Raw genomic sequence first — 21,917 nt, 5'->3', positions numbered from 1 at the left:
AAAACATTGAATGTTGTCACAAGAATTCGCAAAAAGTAATTGACCTCTCATGTATGCATGCAATTGAAAAACAAAAATTGTCTTTAAATACTTACCCAGAAGAATATGTTAAGGCCTTAAATTTTTAATAAGTCGTTGGATTTCTGGTGAAAATGTTTGCCATGAATCTTTTTAATCATGGCTATTAATGAGAAAACTACTGTGCTTAGAAAGAAAGATAAAGGCAGATGTGTAATTATAAAATATTGATAATTATTTACGAATCATATCCACTATGCGTTCATCCCACCATAATTAGTAAACAAAAGTACATTATGTTTATCACTCTCCCATTTGAATATACTTAAATAATTTATGAGATCGTGAGGAACTAAAGTCAAATAAAATCAAATCAAAATAAGATTTATTGTTATGAACAAATATTTGTTGTTAACAAAGCAGCTTAAATTAAGAAAAAACTTCTGTCAGATACTTTTGTAGTGAGTGTTGCAAGATCTCTAATGTTGCATGGCAGGTGATTAAATACTTCCAGTATATGCATACAGGTGAATTAAAATGTTTTCTCGAGCAAATAGAGGGCAGCAGGAATCCCGGGGTTTTGCCTTGCAAATATACCTGAGGGCTCTCTTCTGCAGTACAAAGAGCGACTGGATAAGATAATTGCTAGCATTCCCCCAAAAACAAATACTGCAGCAAAGACCAGACTTGACAAGGACAAAATATACAGTCCTGCCCATCTCAGGACCAAACTCTTCAGTTGCGACCTTAAAGGCAAAGCAACCAGCTGATATTTTACTGGCAAGATCAAGTATTGACCAAAATCAGTCTGTATTGACAAACCAGTCCTGTATCCTCTGGAGGTCTATTATCAGGGTCAGATGCAAGGACTCACTATTTGATTCATGCCAAAGAATTGTGGTGTCATCGGCAAATAAGGTAATTTTCCCCTTAGTATCAAGATTTATAAGATCATTAACATACAAAAAAAAAGAATTGGATCCGAGACTGATCCCTGTGGTATCTCATGATTTTCTGAGATGTCAGAGCCCACAAAAACTCGCTGATGACGACCCTCCAGATGAGAACGGAACCAAGAATGTGCTACGCCTCTAAAACCATAGCAGCCAAGCTTCAGAAGCAGAATCCCATGGCTAACACAGTCAAATGCCGCCATTCATTTGGGCATATAGATCATTCAATAAATTGTAAATGGCATCATCTGTATTGCATACTGAAAGTTGATAAGGTTATTTGATTTGAGGTAAGACATCATGCGAAGTTTTACCAGTTTTTCAATTAACTTTGACTTAAACATCTTTTTAATCTAATCATCAAAACCTCAACTCCAGATAAGTGGAAGATTTAGACAAAAATTATTGCCCTATCAGTATTATGAGCTCCATATCAAAGATCTTCCGAGTTGATGATCTTTGAGCCTTTAATTTCATGACATCTCAGACCATATTACTTCATGTCAACACGGGTTTGTACCAATAAAATCTACCTTAAAATCTATCTCACCGCCGTGAATATCAGTAAGTGTGCTTGCATGTCATTTACCCTCAATAGTAGCCCTATTGCTTTCAGTTATGTCTTAAATGATGTGGAACTAGAAAGAGTAATCAAACAAAAGGACTTAGGAGTTATTTTTGATAGTAATTTATCTTTTTCTTCACACTTTTTGTGCAAGGTTGACAGTGCCCAAAAGATTTAGAACCACCAATGAGCTTAGCATTCATGTCAGCCTCCATATTTTTGATAGCTTGGTGTTGCCAATCTTGGAGTATGGTTCTGATTGGAGAGGTGCAAAGGAGGTTTCTGAAGTGTATGTACTACAGGAAATTTAGTGTTTTTCCCCCTAGAGGTTGCGACAATGAACACTTATTGTTGCTTTTTAACAAACTCTCTTTGAGTAAGGGGAGAATTAAGAAATTCTTGTTAACTACTTATAAAATATTGAAAAACAATATTGATTGTCCTGACATTCTTTGTCGACTCCCCTTTGCCATTAACAGATTAAATTCTCATAATTCCAGAATGAACCTTTACAAAAACTCACCCATATATAAAGTCTACTATTATTTTAATTTATATGCTTCAGATATAGATATTAACTCTGCTAGCGTCAATCAATTTAGGACACTCATCACAAATAAACATAAATCAACATATCATCCTTTTTCTATTTCTGACCTTATGTTTCTTGTTTTTGTTTTAACTTTAAATACTCTTAATCTTGAAATTCTAATCATTACTAATCTACTATTTAATTGTTACCTTATTATTTTAATATGTTTCTTATGTAGATGTCAGATATTACTTAGTTGATACATTTTATTTTAGTTTTTAGTTGTTGTTTTCCTATTAACTTAGTATACTTTATATTACTTAGTATTTACGTTGGTACCTGTAAGTAACTTTTGGCTGTTGATACTGTGATTAAGAAATAAATAAATAAACTTGGATGTGAGTGTGGAAAGAATAGAAAAAGGCTGAAAGTTAAACGGATCATCCAGATTGCCATCCTTATTAATAGGAATCACTTTGGCAGACTTCAAACAGCCTGGAAAAGTGCCCATGACACATTGATTACTTCAGCAAGAGACATTAGAGCAAGTTAAGTAAAATCTTGACTGTAATCCCATCCTCACCTGATGATTATTTTTTTTAATCAAGTTTAAAAGTCTTATTACTTCTTCCAAGTCAGTAGGTAAAAAGAAGAATGAATTTTGAACTATTGTATTTGTAAGATAGCTAAGTGGTTCAGTTGATGGAGTAAGATTTTGGCCTACCATACAGAAGAAATTATTGAGTTTGTCAAGTTTAATTCTTGGATTTGCAGCAGGTTTGTAGTGTTTTTACTGAGGATGTCATTCACCAGCACATCTTTGGCTTGTCTGAACTCTCATTCAATCATTTAGAATAATGGGATTTTTTAGCTATAGCCTGATAAGATGCCGATATGAGAAGTACTAGTGAAGTACAAGTGAATTACTGGGCAGTCTTTCTGATGGTATGGAGGAACACAGATTTTTTGAAGAGATCTTAAGCCCTGTTGTTAGCCAAGACTTTTTCAACCTAGACTTTGATGTAAGCTTTACGAAGAAAAGTAACATTAAATAGTTGCAACACTCTCCCATGAAAATTAGAGACTGGGTGAGGCAATACACCTGGGTTCTTCCAGTGAACAGAGGTGCCTAAATTGTAGAAGTGCTCATAATTTTTCTTACCAAATATTTATCCAAAACCTAAAAAATGAAGGTGACTTGACATTTTTTAATATTATTTTCCTTACACAAAGTAGGAACAAGAATTAAAAGAATACAGCCATAATAATATGATGCTGAAAATCCAATTTTTTTTGTTTGCTTTGTTATGGATTATATTTCCTTCCATCAACAATATGAGTAGTTTCCATACATTTTTTTCCTTTTTTGCCTAATTTGGTGTAATAAGAATTTTGTGCTGCAATGTTAAAAAAATACAAGAGAGACAGAAAATCAGTACCTGTGACAGTACCCCTACTGAATAATTAAACAGTTTTCAAACTTAACTCTCCATGTAATCCTCTTTAAAACTGTTGTAGACATAAGCAGTAATCCCTTTATAACATGATCATTAAGTAATTGATTAAAGAAAGGGAGGATTAGTAAATGGGTCGCTCCTATAAAAAGGCCAAGACTATTTTAAATGACACAGACCTGTAAATATTAGAAAAGGGGTGGCCGCCCCCTTGCCAACCTTGAAGCCTTGACCCCAAACTGACAAAGAGGTGTGTAAATCACCAGTGGTGCCCTCTCGCTCAGCAACAGCAATATTCAGCCTATTTGCTCAAGATTTGATTATTCTAGGGTTTAAGTGATGTGATAATATTATTGTTTTACTGTTATCTAATTGATAACTGCTGTAAAGATGACAATTTAGGTAAAGAGATGCTTAGGACTCAAGTAACTTATTAAAATTGGCTGAGAATGTTTATGCAATATATAACAGTATGTTATGAGAAATTAGAATTAAAACTCGATGAATACTTACATTTTGAGGCTGGAGAATGCCGTTTAAGCAAATGCCATTAAAACAATGCTTCTCAGTATGGATAGTAAAGAAGTGCTGAATTAGCACACGATCGATGGTTGTCTCACGATCACGGAATTATAGCAGTATCTTAAACAAATCTGTTTAAAGAGCCAAACATTGTTTTTTTAATAAAACACTTGATAAACCGTACAAACACGACAATAAACAATTTTAATAATTGTTATGTATACTGTCACATAACTTGGGTACACACACCACAGAAACGGCTTTACTTGGACCTGACTGGCCAATTATTTATTCAATTTTAATTGTTTATTACCGTCCAGTTTGAATTCACAATCAAGTACGCACAATTTTAAATGGAATTAATCAATATTGAGGCCAGAACGCTCTTGAAACTTTAAAACGATGAGCGGAAACAAATCGGGAATCCGAAAAAAATTGACAGAATCCAAGTGAGGTTATGCGCGTGCGTCATTTCCAGCATCGATCACAACAACAAGCCGGCAACCGGTTTGTCCTTGCAGCGTTGCCGCTTTTTTGTGGAATATACAGGGTGATTCATAACTTGATACTTTTTTTAACTGTGTATAGAACTCGTTAAAACTAAGAGCTTTTTCAGAAAACTGGAAAATAAGCGAGATGCGGACTAAGAAAGTAGATCAGGACTTGTGTATTATAGTCTATGTAAGTTTCTCTGTCTTCTATTTTTGTCTTAGCAGTAAGGCATTATACCGATCAGTTAGTGCAGTAAAAAAGCAGATGCTTTAGCCAAACAATAAAAGAAGGAATAATTTGAAGAGAAAATTTTGTTCATTTATAAATCAAAGGCCACCAATGAAAACCGTTTGAAAACAAATAAACAGCTACCAAAATCGCAAAAAGGAAAATTGGATTCATATTAGCAAAAAAGAAGCAAATTGAAGAATTCCATAATAAACTAGCTCCTCCCGATGTAGATTATAAATCAATAGAAGCAGAAAACATTATTAGGTATACAAGATAATTTTTCCATCAACCATTTTCTTTCTTAGGCTTACCTAGTGTACTGAAATCAATAAACCATAACACTGCTCCTGGAAAGACCCACATACACTATTCCATGCTGTACTACTCCAAGACAATACGAAACTCAGCTAAACACAGTCTTTTATCCTCATCTGCAATTGCTATTGATTATTTGTGTATGTACAAATCTAAATAATATGTCATGTACAGGGTATCCCAAATTCGAGCCTCACTAATGGGATCAGCGTAAACTAGAAGAGATACGAAATCGGATAGATATAAATATAGATATGAAATAAAGTTGCACAATTTGGTGCTCAATAAAACGCCCTTTTGAGATTTCAAAAATTCCAAATACTTCCGAAGATATTTGGAAAAAACCGAATATTCGCGATTTCATTTTTATTACGGCTCTATTTGAATAGATATAACAAAATAAATTACTCATTCTCATTGCTGCTTTCTCTATTTTACAAAATGGTGCCGTCAGATTTTCAATGCAACATTTCGTATTTGATCTGTCATCATCAAGTTTATTTTTTTAAATACGGCCCTGGATTTTTTATTACGGATTTTAAGAGCCCCTTATGTTCTTAAACCAACAATGTATCGCACTTATTCCAAAATTTTATATTAATGGGTATTTCCATAAGGACTCATGTCATGTGTTAAAGAGAAAGACAAAATAGTTATTTATTTAACAAGTATGTAAAATAATGCTTTTTTGATGAATGAATGAACAAATTCCTATGAATAAAAAAAGGGGATTTTACACACGTGTAACATAGAAACTTTTTCTACTACCGAAGAAAACATGAAAAAATCAAAAATATCAAATTAACTTTACGCACTTAAACGACTTATAAATTAAATGTCAAATTACTTTTTACACACTAGTGCGTAAAAAGACTTTTTTAGACACTAGTACGAAAAAGTGAAACTTTACACACCCTGGGAAGTGTGTAAGTGAGCACTTTACGCACGGTAGTAGAAAAAATATATTTTTAGTAGGATTAATAACACACACCTTTTTTTATAATAACCATTAATAAAAAAAGCTTAAACACTAACATAAAAAGAGTTTCAAAAATAACACAATTAAAGCAAATATTCAAATAGTAATCCGCCTGCTTGGGTGGATCGCACGCTGAGTAGTCCTTGCGGGGATAGCCCTGATCTCCCTTGTTAGGTCTTGATATAAGGCTTCTGATTAAGATTTTGTGGCGTATATTGATAAAGACGGTTTTGAAGAAATCCCCAAAGAAAGTAATCTAAAGGGTTTAGATCGGGGCTTCTAGCCGGCCAACGTACGGGTCCTTCTTTTGGGTTTTCAATCCATTTGTTAGGGAACCATTCATTTAATAAATTAGTGACGTATCGTTCATTATGGGGTGGTATACCGTCCTGTTGCCACCATAGTTGACATAATGCATCCAAAGGTTCTTCCAATAAGGAATCAGAAGTTAGTTAGATTCCCTTCAAGAAAAAACAGGCTGATAATTTTATTGTGCCACATACCAAACCCATTAAATATTTCTTTATTATTATTTCTTATTATTCTTGATTCTGCCTTGGGTTTCTATTGACCAATAGTATTCGTTACGTCTAATAAATAGTCCATTTGTTAAAAAACTGCATTCATCGGTCACTATAATTTTATTTAGGAAGTCTCATTAACTTTCTTGCAAACCAGTAACAAAATTCTAAGCGTCTCACAGCATCGCCAGATCTTAGTGTTTGACTAATATGAATTTTGTAAGGTTTATATCCACGATTATGTAAAGTTCTCCAAACTGTCATTCGCGGTAGTGCCACTTCGTTTGAGAAAACTCTAATTGAAGCTCGAGGATTAAGAGCCTTAAAAATAATTTCAAATTATCCATATTCCATATTACCAAAATAAGTATAATGCGGCTGTCGTCTTTCAGGATATTACAACAGATAGCGCTCACAAGCCATTTTTGAAATTCGATGCGACATAATCCTTATCATGTCTCTTTTTTCTTCAGAAGAAAAAGGCATTTTAGTGAAATATACATTAACGATTAGTGAACGAACAGTGAACTGTCAAAATATTTAATAGTTTAAAAGTAAACAAATAAACAATGATTGTCAGCGCGCACGACGCACCGCTACTTTAATACAGAATTGCTAACATTTCTGAATATTTGTCTCAGGGCCTAAGATTTGAAGAATGCTACTTTAATTATCTTTGTAATCTCTTGAATTTGTCTTTAACACATGAGCCCTTATGGAAATATTCATTATAATATAAAATTTTTGAATAAGTGCTATACTTACATCGTTGGTTTAAGAACATAAGGGGCTTTAAACATCCGTAATAAAAAATCCACGGCAAACTTGATGATGACCGCTCAAATACGAAACTGTCGGTTTGAAAATGACGACGCCATTTTGTAAAATAGAGAAAGTAGCAATGAGAATGTAATTTATTTATATTTATTATTATTTAATTTAGTAATTTATTTTGTTATATCTATTCAAAAAGAGTAGTAAAAAAATAAAAATTAAATCGCGAATATTCGGTTTTTGTCCAAATATCTTCGGAAATATTCGGATTTTTTAGCATTTCAAAAGGGCGTTTTAAAGAGCACCAAATTGCGCAACTTTGCCTCAATTTAACCGACCTCTATATCATCCCATATAATCATTCATATTTTCATCTGGACTTCAGCTCCTTGACTTAATCGCCCAAGTAGTTGTAGAAAAAGCAGCGAAAGAATCAACGACAGATGGCAGGTTCTTAACTTCTAAATTCCTTACACTGGTTTTATAACAGTTATCAAAGAAAATGTATCATTTGACTGACAATTATTATACAACCAAATTATATGCGGACGTACCATGGTGTGACGGGTTTTAATAGGGTGGTGGGTAGGATTAATTGAGCCCTAATTATAATCTGCCAACCCTCCCATTTCTTTTAAATTCGATTTAAACATCGTAAATAAATATATTTTCAAATACCATCTTGTAATAGCGAGCAACCCCTTAATTTGTAATCATAACATTTTATTTATTTGTTTACTAAAATCATGAATGTATTTTTTTTATTGATTTAATTAGTTTTTTGTAAGGTTCTGAGTGATATTTGTCATCTCTATATCTGTGACTCTCATTTGTCCTAAAATTATTATTATTGTTATTACTCAACCAAGAGAGATATTAATCAGTGAAAAATATACAGGGTGTTTCAGAACTATGGGATCAAACTTCTGGAGGTTGTTCAGTGCAACAGAAGAATCCATTTGAGTATAGGAACCCATGTCCGGAAACGCGTCACTACGCCACTACGGCCCTAAGACGCGTTAAAATTTATAAAAAACATTAATTACCTAAATAGGATATGCTGCATTTATTTTTACCTTTTGTACATGATACCAAAACAACAATTGTTTAAAATCAACGCTTATCAATGTCAATTCTCAATGTCATGTTTAAAAATTTTATAGCTTACAATTTTTAAACATTTATTGCTAAAGGAAAACTTTACCAATCAAGAATTGGCGGATATGGATTTGGCATACGGAGAAACAAACTGCAATGCACGAGCAGCATCGCGGTTGTATCATGAACGTTATCCCGAACGACAGCATCCTGGATACAAAAAGTTTATTGCGGTTCATCGGCGGCTCGCTGAGACAGGCATGTTTAAGACCAAGATGCATGATACTGGTGTTCTTGAACCGTAAGAACGGTCGAATTTGAAGAAGAGGTGCTTCAGCGAGTTGCCTATGAACCATCAAATAGCACACGTGACGTCGCTAAGAATATGAATACGAGTAACGCTTCTGTCTGGCGGGTACTACACGAGCAACAACTACATCCTTACCACTTCCAGAAAGTTCAAGGTATGACTGCGGCCGATTATCATCCTAGAGTTCAATTTTGTCGATGGCTTCTGGATCACATCATTGCACAACCAAATTTTTTACGATATGTTTTGTGGACCGATGAAGCGTCTTTCTCAAGAGACGGTATTTTTAATAGTAGGAATAGCCATGTTTGGGACGAAGAAAATCCTTATGCAATTTTTCCAAGAAAACATCAGAATCGTTGGTCTGTCAACATATGGGCAGGCATTGTTGATGATTATTTAATTAGGCTATACCTTCTACCGGAACGGTTAACAGGACCTATTTATCTGCGTTTCTTGGAGGAAGTTCTCCCAGAACTCCTTGAAAATGTTCCACTAAACGTTAGACAGCAAATGTGGTTTCAGCATGATGGACCGCCGGCTCACTTTGCTGTACAAGTACGCGAGTATTTGGCTCAGCGGTTTGAGCACCGTTGGATTGCCAGAGATGGAGCAGTTTCTTGGCCTCCTAGGTCAGCCGATTTAATGTCGCTCGATTTTTTCTTGTGGGGACATGTAAAGTCTTTAGTCTACGAAACTCCAGTAGAATCAGAGCTAGACTTAATTGGAGGAATAACAGCAGCATTTGAAATCATTCAAAACGAGGATCAAATTTTTAGTGTAGTTCGCCGAAATCATGTGCGGCCTTTAAATCGGTGTATTGAGGTTGGAGGAAGACATTTTGAACAATTGTTGTGATGGTATTATGTACAAAAGGTAAAAATAAATGCATCAGATCCTATTTAGGTAATTAATATTTTTTCTAAATTTAAACGCGTCTTAGGGCCGTAATGGCGTAGTGACATATTTCCGGACATGGGTTCCTATACTCAAATGGATTCTACTGTTGCACTGAACAACCCCTAGAAGTTTGATCCTATAGTTCTGAAACACCCTGTATACAGGATGGAATCTATAAGGTATATCTAATAGATTGTATATATAGGGTGATTTTATTAAGAAGTATATGGGATGAATTAAAGAGGATTTCTTTTGAATGAGAATCTCCTGGTTTTCATCTGCGGTTTTTTTTTTAATATTAGTTTTTAATTGATTATTTAATTAAGGTCATCAGTGTGCGCAAAATTTTTGGACAGAAAATGTCTTGAAATCTTGACAATTGTAAAACAAAAAAAAAGAGGTCATCTAGCTATAAGGTAATTTTAACTAATTTTTAATATTTGATTTTGTTTTAGTGTAAGGTTTTACTGTAGTTACGTGTGTTTTTCTGTTTATTGTAGGTCTGATGATGCTTTATTAGCGAAACATTTTACCTGATTAATTAAAAAGATATTTTGAGACTGAGACTTGAGTTTTCATTTTTTTCTCTAATTACGTAGGTCTCTTTGAGATAATGGACGAGTTCTATGAATTAAAAAAAAAGGGGGATTTTTCAAAGGGTTAGTTTCAAAGCGAAAATGCATTGAAACATTTTAATTTGTAGTACGTACCTGGATGATTTTGTTACTGTACTTAATATAAAGCTCAGTGTACTGATTATTGAAAAAATCACTTAAGGAGCAGCCCCGTGGCTCGTTGTTATCGTGAGCAGTAGTGTCAGTAGTCGAACTACAAACTATCACAATGCTCATCAAAAGCATCCATGATATTAACTATCGTATTGTCCCTGCGATGTACTCCTGTTCTTCTTGAACCCATGTTGTTTGCAATATGTTTATGATACATTACTTAAATGTTAGTCGGAAAATATCCGAGACATTGCGTCACTATTAGTATTCAAAACAAAATGGCAGAAAAGTTTTCGGAAAAGTACATTCCAGTCATATTTCATGTACACGATAAAAAATGTTCCGACTCATCGACATGCATGGACAAAGTTTAAAATAAATAGTATATTGAAGAATGTATCAATATTATAAGACATAGCATAACATCAAAGTATCATAGACATCATTCACTTCCTTGTTTTCAAAAACGGTTTGAAACGATTTTTTTAATAATTCTTATATTTTTTTTAAACAGTGTTCATTCAACAAAGGGTTCTCCTAGAATGGTCTCGTTAATCATATCCCATGATCTGACGTATATTTGACCTTCATAATATTTTAATTAAACAACAGTTAATTTATTAATGTAAAAAATAAATAAATAAAAATTATATTCTATCTATTATAAACTCGGCAATTTATTAATTTTTTTGCAATTTCAAGACAAATGCATTTCAAATATTATTTACTATAATCAGATTAAAATACCAAGATAAAAAGGTCTTTATCTTAACATTAAGACACCCCGAAATAACCCTTATTCACTGTCCCTGTCGTCGTGACGACGCGACTTTTTTTTCTTATGACTTCTATGACTGGGACTTCTGGATCGGGATTTATGTCTTCTGGAGCGACTACGCGATCTGTCACGCCTCCTTGACCTACAAAACCATAAACAAAATTAAATAAAACACTTATTCATTGATTGACGTAGAGAAATATAACTTTTGAGTTATTAATTAAAAACAATAAAGCTATAATTACGTATGTAATAATAATTATAGCTTACAACCACTGATCGGCAAGTAAACAATGTAGACGTAGGCAAGCTCATTGTCTACGCGTAGACAATGTAATAATGTTAACAAAATCCCGGACGTATTTCGTACATTACGTATACAGGGTGTTATTTAATATAAGTGTCCGATATTTTACAAGATGATTTTTTAATTATTTTTAAGGTCCTATACACCTACTAAATCCTATACATGTGTGGTCTAAAATGATTTATTCTTAAGATACAGGGTGAAAGACTTATTTTTATTTTTTCTGCATAATTTCCTAAATAATGCCGATTTCTGAACGAAAATTGGTATGCCTGAGGGTTTTTTGAGGTGACAAATTTGAAGTCCCTAATTTAGCCCTTACTCGTAAAGGGCGCTATCTACGTGTCTTTTATGACTTTCAAAGGCTCATGACTTTTTTTAAAACCTTGTATTATATTTTTGGTCAAAGAAATACATTTGCAAACAAGAAAGAAAAACAAGAGCAACCGTTTTCGAAATATTTAATATTGAAATAATTGATGCATGTGTTATAAAAAAGTATGTTAATGAAAATAGTTAAGCATGTGTCATAAAAACAATATAAAATATATAACATAAAAATATTTATCATTAAAAAATACTTTGAGAAAGTGTTTTCAGAAGTCAATTATCTTTAATAGCAAAAAAGTTATGGCTAATTACCGAAATCGACCAAAGTCAAGAAACGCCCCCTAGCGGCCAAACAGTTTGACATAGTAAAATTTTAATAACTTAAAATTTTTTTTTTTACAAAATTTGAGCTCATGACATATAAGTCAATTTTTTTCTATCTGTTCGGAAAATACGAGTTTTCTGTTAAAATAGTCGAAATCGCACCACCCTGTACCGGGTGTACAACTAAAAGAGGTCGCCGGCCATATCTGAGTAAGTACTCATCGCACAGCGTAGGGAAATAAATATTTCTGATAAAAGCGGCAAAGAGAAATTGCTGGAAATGATTTACAAGTTCGTACGCTGACTGCTAGGGGGCGTAATACAAGATTGAAATAGAAAAAGTTGGTTTTATTGAAAATATTAAAAGTAAATCCTAGAAAAGAATGCTGCCATTTAAAAGTATTATAAATTCTAAACATTTTTTATTGCAAACTTTTTTCTTTAAAATGTCAAATAATAGGTGGGGGAAGGGTTAAATATTTATATCTAAAATTCTTGATAACTTTGGATTGGCCTAACGAATTTTAACGAGCTTACTTCTATTTTAAAGGATAATTATTAGGCTTTTATGTGGTATAATTACTTAGCCGTTTTAGTTATTTTGTTGAGCGCTAGAGGGCGGTTTATTTTAATTTGTACTTTTTCAGCGATTTTCTAGCAAATATTAAAAACAACGACGTAATTTTTTTCATTTAGGCTAAAAGAGCATGAAAAAGCATAGAAACTGGTGCAAACCGCAACTCGATATCTTATTTTATTCCGAAATTATAAATTAAAATGTTTTTGAACAATAAAAATAAAACTCCAGAACTCAAAATTTTGTAATAAATAAATTGTTTTATATTTTTAATAGTGTCTTAGATGCTCAAACTGTTTTCCTTCATTTTCAATACCCAGTCAAGGTCTTTGCGTCGCTGACTGGATTTCTGATGTGGGTAACGAATTTATTGCATTTTTTTTGGTCCTGCATGTCGTTCTGTGTTTTGGATGGGGTGACAAAAACTAAATCTTTAATCCTTCCCCACAGATAAAAATCTAGAACAGTTAGATCTGGGTATCGAGCAGGTCAAGGAAAAATACTTCCTTATTCGCGGCAATATTCATCGAAGATGAAGGCGAGGGCGCATAGAGGCAAACGTTATAAATATTTTGGCATATATGTATAAACCCTCACATAAGCATCCGAAATATTTCTAGGGAATTGGGAGTGCCTCGATACAGTAGAAAATATTCTGAAAGAGCACAGGTACCTATTTTTATTTGTTACAACACTAATAAGCATCCTATTATCTTATATTTATTGGTTTTTACTTAGACTTCATCCCTATCACGTGGTTCTGCACCAGGAAAAAGACTTTGATAACAGACTCAATTTCTGTTATTGGCTGTTGAACATGGTTGGAGAAGATACCCGATTTATCTCGAAGATATTATGGACGGACGAGGCATTATTAAGCAGTGATGATGGTGTAAACTTGCATAATTTGCATTATTGGGCAGAACAAAATCCCTGTTGGATTTGCGAGACTCAACACCAAGGCAGATGGACTGTAAATGCGTGGTGCGGAATTATTGGCGGAAAAATTATTGGTCCTTTCTTTTTCAATCAAACACTTTCTGGTAATGTGTATTTAATTTATTTGCAAAATGATGTCCCGGGGTTACTGGAAGATTTTGATTTGGAAACAAGAGGGCAAATAATTTTCCAACATGATGGTTGCCCTGCACATTTTGCAGTTTAGGTTCGTCAATACTTAACCAGACAGTATCGTTTGTGGATAGGAAGAGGAAGTATTTTTCCTTGACCTGCTTGATCCCCAGATCTGACTGTTCTAGATTTTTATCTGTGAGGAAGGATTAAAGATTTAGTTTTTGTCACCCCACCCAAAACACAGAACAACATGCAGGACCAAATACGCAATGCAATAAATTCGTTACCCACAGCAGAAATCCAGTCAGCGACGCAACGACCTTGACTGGGTATTGAAAATGAAGGAAAACAGTTTGAGCATCTAAGACACTATTAAAAGTATAAAACAATTTATTTATTACAAAAATTTGAGTTATGGAGTTTTATTTTTATTGTTCAAAAACATTTTAATTTATAGTTTCGGAATAAGATAAGATATCGAGTTGCGGTTTGCGCCAGTTTTTATGTTTTTTTATGTTCTTTTAGCCTAAGTAAAAAAAATTATATCGTTGTATTTAATATTTGCCAGACAATCGCTGAAAAATTCCAAAATAACACAAACCGCCTTCTAGCGCCACATAAGTAATTATACCACATAAAGCCTGATAATTATTCTTGAAAACAAAAGTTAGCTCGTTAAAATTGGTTAGGCCAATCAAAAGTTTTATTTTTAGATATAAATATTCAACCCTTCCCCACCTATTACTTGACAGATTAAAAAAAAAGTTTGAAATAAAAAATGTTTAGAATTTATCATACTTTAAAATGGCATCATTTTTCTCTAGGATTCACTTTGAATATTTTCAATAAAACCAATTTTTTCTATTTCAATGTTGTATTACGCCCCCTAGCGGTCATCGTACGAACTTGTAAATAATTTCCAACGATTTCTCTTTGCCGCTTTTATAAGAAATATTTTTTTCCCTCTGCTGTGGGATGACTAGTTATTGAGATATGGCCGGCGACCTCTCTTAGTTGTACACCCGGTACATTCATCGGAAAAACAAATATTTCTTATAAAAATTCCTTGCCCTTTCCATCATTTCAAAACAAAATGCCATTCTTCGCTCTTCATCTCCTTCCTGCAGCTCTTGATGTTTTTCGAATTTATACGAATAATTTTTGTGTTTTTTGCGCAATACCGTTGTATGATGTTTATTTACCTCTTGTCCAAAAACCCTCGTACTAACCATCTTGTTTTCCTCCACACTCGGTAGAATATTAAGATCTCTGTTCTCTCTTTCTTCAGCCCTATTTTCGATATCCTGTGTTGAACATTTACAATTATTTATTACGGTACCTTTGGACTCGAACTTATTGACAATACGTTTAATAGTTGAAATGGACGGAATGGGCTTGGTGGGGAAATAAGTGAAAACATTTCAGATACTGCTCTAAAACTGTTTCCAGCATAATGTTACACTTAATTATGGCTATTTTTTCGTCGATTGAATAATTTATACTTGTTTTCAAATATCGACTGTCACTGATTTATTGACACTTTTCCTCACGTCAGTGACAATATTCATTTTACTGGTGCCCGTTTGGTTTTACCTAAACCGAAAATTTGCTGATTTTGCAATTACATTTAATTGAATAATTCAAGATTCACTTATTAAAAATTTTTGAAACTTTGCACAAGGGTTTGCCAGATTGGTCTCTTCAAAAAGTTATCTTACGTTTTTTCTATAAAATGTACAGGGAAGCCAATAATTGACCCCCTTAAAATTTACATGGGTTTTCTTATGTTCCGCTCGGCGACGCATCACCCGGTATAGTTATTTAACACTTTGTATGCAAAACAAACATCATAATACCCTGATTCAAAGTCTTTAAAAATATAGTTGGTGAATAAATATAAATTGGTATCTGCACTACTACTGGTGGTAAACCCATGCTGTTAAGGTAATATTCTACCTTGGAAATGAGTTGATAGCACTTGCATAACACACTGTTCAAATATCTTGCGTATTACTGATAAAATACTTATAGGCCTGTAGTTTTTAATATTGCACTTATCACCACTTTTGTGGATAGGAGTAATGTCACCATGTTCACCTCTAGACCCATCAAGATGTATTACCTGGGGCACCATACTCTCTATAGGTATACTGTCACCATACCCATATGGAGACAGGTCTATAATTTTCAATATTGTCTGTTGCACCGCTCTTATGTATTGGCGTAATTTTAGAAATCTTCCAAACATCTGGAAAAGTGGAAGTTCTTATAACAACATTGAATAATACTGCTCCTCAGCAGGGAAACATGGTGCATAATCTCGAAAAATAAAAGAAGGACTCATATCATGTCCGGCTGTGTGTTTGACACTTTTTGTAATTTTGTTTTTATTAATGTCATAGGTTAACCTATTGTGTTCTTATGTTTAGTTAATATGTAATAAATATGTTATAGTTAATGTCTGTAATGGGTCTGTTGATACTGGTAAATAACTAAATAAATAAAAAATTATAAATATACCTAAATTCACTACAAAAATTAATGCCAAAAAATTAAACAGAAAAACCAATCGCCGTGTATGTTTGTAACGATTGTATCTATTTAAAAAATGAACTTTTTGATGCCGTAGTATAGCAACTCAACTGACTACAGAAAATAAATGATTTGATTGGTGTTTGATCTAAGAACTTACTTTTCCCTATCTCCATCCCTAGATCTAACAGATCTCGATCTGCTCTCTTTGTCTCGATCTCTATCCCTGGAACTGCTTCTCCTAGCCGTAGGTGATCTCCTTGAATTCGGTGGGCCCATCCTATTAGGCGACCTGGGAGGACTCGCCCCCGTTAATGTCTTGATTTCCGAAGGTTGCCAATGGGGATTACCCTGGCCCTCCATCCATTGAGAATCCTGGGTCGGTTCATAACCACCATAAAATGGTTCGGGCTCAGGATTGAATCCATATTCTGGAGGTGGAATGAACGGTGCCGGTTCCGCGTAACCCATCGGCGGAGGAACGCTCATGTCCGGAAAGCCGGGTTTTCTACTGTACTCTCTTCTGTCTGCCGTCATTACTTGGATGACGTTTACTTTCGGAGCATCATTATGAATGACCGGAGATAATATGGGCTTCTGCTGGTTTTGCATGAAGTTGTTTTGGTTGATAAATTTGTTGTTATCGTGCATGACAACGGTAGGGCCTCTTGGGAGCCCTATGGAGTTTAGTGGCATTATGCCCACCCCTGATTCATTAATTCTGATTCTAAAAAAAAAAAGATAAAATGTTGAAGAGGTGGTCTCCATTCATTCAAGGAAGTTGTAGAATGAGGTTAATAAAATAACAAAAAATCATCCACTTGTACTTTAATTAAATTCACATAGTGTTAAGCAAAATTGACATGGTTCAATTTTTTTTTCAATCTAAATAATGGTTTTAAATTATTTGTTTTATGTTCTTAATAAGCAAGTTTCTGTCTGTCACTGTAAGTACATTAATTCATTTTTATCTCTAAATCTTATATATCAATAATCTTTTATATGACAAAACCAATGAAACAAGTAATTAAATACAACTAAGAAAGAAATAATTTTTTATCTCAAAATCTATCTATAAGCTCAACAACATGGAGCTCAATAGAAATTAAGGTACAGATGTGCTGTATACTGCTGTATACTTTTTGGGCCTTATTATGGCCGTATTTCGATGTCAAGTACAATTTTTTTGAAAATCCTCTTCATTGGAGAACTTTTCTATAAAAATATGGCTTCATACTCTTTACTATGAGTTTATTTAATAATTTAATAATATTGAGTTTATATTAACTAATGAGTTTATAGCAATTGTGCGGTTAAAAGATATTAAACCTAACCTTTTTATTTCATTTTTAGTCATTAAGACAATTTTACAAATTTTTAAACACAAAACTCAATACAATTATCATAGTAAAATGTTCCATTATAAAAATAATTAGCATAACCTCTTTTGAAATGTACTTGTACTATATAGTGACAGAAAATATAGGAAGAGGCTTTTTTTCAAAACCTTTGACTTAATAATAAAAATCAAAATAATAAAAAAACTTAGTGAAAAAAACTTAGAAAATATTAGAAAATATTAATTTAGCTATAGCTTTTGGCATAATTGCTAAATTTTTAATAATAAAAAACTACTGTAGTGCTATTAAACCCTAGATAAGTTCTATTCAATATTATTTAGTTAAATAAGTACCAAGTTTACAAAGCTCTTACCTCTTTTGTCTTTCGCAATAAGCCTTCCAAGTGTCCTCATTAAAACCAAAATTAAAATAATCTGTGATATCTGCACCGGGTTTTCTCCATGGCTTATCCTCCAGGCCGTCCAAGTTATAATCACAAGCAGGAACCCCATTAATAGTGCCAATTTGTTCAAACTCTTCTACTTGGAACTTTCCACTTTGCTGAATTTGTTTGCTTTTGTCGCCAATTGTTGTTGTTAAACCACCTATTAGCAAATTCATTTATAGCTTAAATGTTAATTCTTATATTAATATTTTTACCTCTTTTAATACTATGCTGTTGAGGATAAGCTGTTGGAGTTTTAATATCTCCAATCACAACATTAACATCATCTTCATCACTGTCGTCTTCAAGATCTTCCTCATCTTCTCCATTTTGTTTTAGTTCACCATCTTCCTGATCATTATCTGCTTCTCCATTTTCAGGTTTTTCTAATGGTTCATCCACACCTGGAGGTCCATCATCTTGGAATTGGTGATCCTAATAATAAGAATAAATTTAAATAAGTAGTCAATAGTAAATATAAATCTTTGCAAATTTGGCAAAAAACATTGTTTATTGCTATATATTTTATGTATTGTTTTTTGCTGTGTATTATTAATTTTCCTATTTGAACTGATACTTTTAGGATATCCACCAACGTCCATCCTATGATGGTCTTAATGTTCAGTTGATTGCTGATATGTTAAGTTTTTGGAACTGATGTGGTTTTAAATATTGATGGTGGCGATAATGTACTAAGTTGGTTAGCTCACACTGATCATGTACTTGGTAAGTTTTCTACTCATAACATTGTTATTTATTAACTGAGAAGAATTGTTGACATTGTGTGCATATGTGCACCCGAAAAAAGTAGTTTCTATAATTACCATTTGAACATTTAATATAAGAGAATATTCAATCAAGGCAGAACATATTGTGTTCAATATAATAACTTAATAGTAGAATTACATACATTTCAATAGAGCTACAAATGATTATCACTAAAAAATTTAAAAGACATAAGAAAAATAATGTTTAATCTATAATAGTGTTACAATGTGTGACATTCCAAGAATGTTTATTTAACACATTAAAATTTTTTCTGGGATATCCCAAAAACGTTCTAGGTTTTGACAGGATATCTGAGATGTTCTATATATCCTAAAATTTTAAATGAATACCTATATTAAATTTAGGGCTTCCTTTGGCGTTATATTTTTTGAGTATAATAGAGGGTTATCAAGTTTAAGTAAGATGTTACAAAATGATAATTTAATACTTATGCTAATAAAAAGAAATCACGTAATCTGGCATGTCGGACGAATTCAAATACTTTTACCTAGAACAAGGTATCAAAGTATCAAGTAAGTGTGTGGCAACTGGTGACAACGTCGCATAAATATAAATAGGTATTATTGATTAATTATTGTTGGTCCAATCGGCGGCCGTTTACTTCATTTTATTAACAATATTGTCATATTTTACTTATAAAATATATTTAGTGTGCATAAGCAGCCACCGGTGACATGAAAATTTGAGATTTAAAAAAGCATTTGAGTAACGAGTAGTTGGTGTCGAAGGATTTGATTACTTCGAATCTTTGCATGTGTCAGATATTAAAATATCAAGTAGATACTATCCGCACATCTCTACTTGGAACAGGTTTGAAGAAAGAAAGAAAGAAAAATGTGCTATATTACGTAAGACAACAAAATCTTGTGTACAAGCATCCTAAAAACTAAAAAATTCCAAATTCACTTTAAATTTCAAATTTCAAACCAACATAACATCTAAAACACTTTACCATAAAATTTACACACATTACCAAAATTAATCATAACAAAACAGAATGAGAAAAAAAAAGCATCTTTTTGATAAATTCATTAAAAAATAAGTAAAGCTGTCAATAAAAAAGAAGTAAATTAAATTATTTAACAGGAAACAAAACTAAAACACTAAAATGATGTCAGAGCACAGTTAAAAGGTATCATTAAAAAAATCGTCAAGGCTATAATATGCCCTGGATAATAAAAGTGATTTTAATTCCTTTTTGAATCTCTTAACTTCTAAAATTTGTCTGATACATACAGGAACATGGTTGTAAATTTTTTTGCTAAGGTATATAAGTGAGTTCTTGGTGAGGGAGGATGTAGGGATTGGTAAGGGAAAATCGTTAGCCTGGAGAGTCATATGACCAGTGTTAGAGGGAGGTTTAGGACATTTATGAATAAGAGTAGCTGTTTCTAAGATAAAAAGAGAAAAAAGAGTCAGGATTTTTTGAGATATAAAGAGAGGTTTACAAGAATCTCTTAACCCAGCGGAACATAGGTATCTAACTGCCTTTTTTTGAATTACAAAAATTATGTTTAATAATCCCTTGTTGCTTAAACCCCAAAAAGGCAAGCCATAACGAAGGTGGGACTCAATAAGAGAAAAGTACACTGAATGTGCAACTACCCCTCCCAGCTCATGCCCCGCCATTCTTACTGCAAAGCATCCAGAGGATAATTTTGATGCAAGATTTAGGATATGATCTTCGAAGCGAAGGCGACCATCAATGGTAATACCAAGGAACTTACAGCTTTCTTTGTTTTGCAAGGGGTTTTCACTAAACATAAGGCCCTGAACGTCACACTTAAATCCCATAATAAAGGTTTTGCCCACATTAAATACAAGCCTGTTTGCAGCACACCACTCCGATAAAATCTTAAGATCCTTAAAAACCTGGGCTCTAACATTATCAGAACCTCTATGATTCCATAAAATGGTGGTATCATCAGCAAACTGAACTACTTTGCCCTGCAGTTTTAATGAACCCAAATCATTTACATAGAGAAAAAATAATAGTGGTCCTAACACTGAACCCTCAGGTACTCCAGTTTTAAGGGATCTGGAATCGGATAAACATCCAGATACTGTAACTCTTTGGGTACGATTAGACAGATAGGATTCCAGCCATTGCAATGCCACACCTCTAAAGCCATAATTATTGAGCTTTTGTGTTAGTAGAGTTGCTTCATGTTATTGTTTCTTTGTGTAAAATTTATGGTATTTGTTTAAATTCAATTTCCCTCAATCCAACTATTATAGTTTATATAGCTTTTGCTCAAAAGATATATGGGCACCTTAGAAACTTTGTCTCTGAGTATTTAAGAAAAAATATTTATATAGCAATCATGATTCTCTTGTAAATAATACAGCAACCTTAGGAAAGAAGAATTCTAACTCTATTTTAGGTTATAATATACTCAGTGATACTACCAATCAATGAGATACTTTAAAGAGTTTTTTAGTGTTTACCTCTGGGTATTTGATAGGAGCGGGTTCTATAGGTGGAACTGGCTCTTCTCCAGGAGGCACCTCATCACTTTCACCGGGAACAGGCACAGTTTCAGCTTCCGGCTCCCGTGGTTGTCCATCAGGATTGTCCCCATACAACCACTGGTCATCATCGTTCTCTATTTCTTCAGCCATTTCGACAGAAATCAAAGGTTAATCGATAATTTTAACGAGTTTACCATGGAAGGAAAGAATTTTTAGGAGAAAAAGGGCGGAAAATTTATATGTTTTCTGTAAACAATGAACTCGTTTTCAGTTTTGGTGTTTGTTGTCTGCCATTTTTGATTTTTCCAACGAAGACGTATGACGTTGGACGTGACAGTCTTGACAGGCAACTATTGACAAATTAAAAGAGAGCGTTCGATTCAGAATTGGAATCTTTTCAGAATTCACCGGTGAATACACCAGGTTACACGGGCATTAACCGAGGCGTATCAGAATTAACCCGGTATAAAAAAAAAAAAATTAACCGGTGAAATCAGCTGGTTGCGACCGACGAGGCATCGGACCGTTGAGCCCCGCGTGCCCACCGGTGGGCATTT

At 33.4% G+C, this 21,917-nt stretch overlaps 2 protein-coding genes across 4 annotated transcripts in view; both read right to left on the bottom strand.

The window, feature by feature from the left end:
• LOC126744042 (oxidation resistance protein 1) overlaps positions 1-4,460 on the bottom strand; it is a 121,332-nt gene extending 116,872 nt beyond the window's left edge. For all 3 annotated transcript variants that reach the window (XM_050451356.1, XM_050451357.1, XM_050451360.1), the window contains exon 1: positions 4,036-4,460. Coding sequence is in view for 1 of the 3 variants with exons in the window: in XM_050451360.1 (XP_050307317.1) it covers positions 4,036-4,037 (2 nt within the window). In the remaining 2 variants the exon portion in view is untranslated. The remainder of the gene's footprint in view (positions 1-4,035) is intronic.
• A 6,591-nt stretch (positions 4,461-11,051) lies between these two features.
• On the bottom strand, positions 11,052-21,684 carry LOC126744104 (pre-mRNA 3'-end-processing factor FIP1). Its single transcript, XM_050451451.1, has 5 exons — positions 21,337-21,684; positions 18,315-18,534; positions 18,028-18,259; positions 16,475-17,041; positions 11,052-11,312 (listed from the first exon to the last, which is right to left on the bottom strand). Exons 1-5 carry the CDS (start codon positions 21,508-21,510, stop codon positions 11,189-11,191), a joined length of 1,317 nt encoding a protein of 438 aa, XP_050307408.1. The 5' UTR covers positions 21,511-21,684; the 3' UTR covers positions 11,052-11,188.
• Between the last annotated feature and the right edge of the window lie 233 nt (positions 21,685-21,917).

Source organism: Anthonomus grandis, chromosome 13 (genome assembly GCF_022605725.1).
Source record: "Anthonomus grandis grandis chromosome 13, icAntGran1.3, whole genome shotgun sequence".
NCBI lineage: Eukaryota > Metazoa > Arthropoda > Insecta > Coleoptera > Curculionidae > Anthonomus > Anthonomus grandis.
This window is presented reverse-complemented; position numbering and strand designations above follow the sequence as displayed.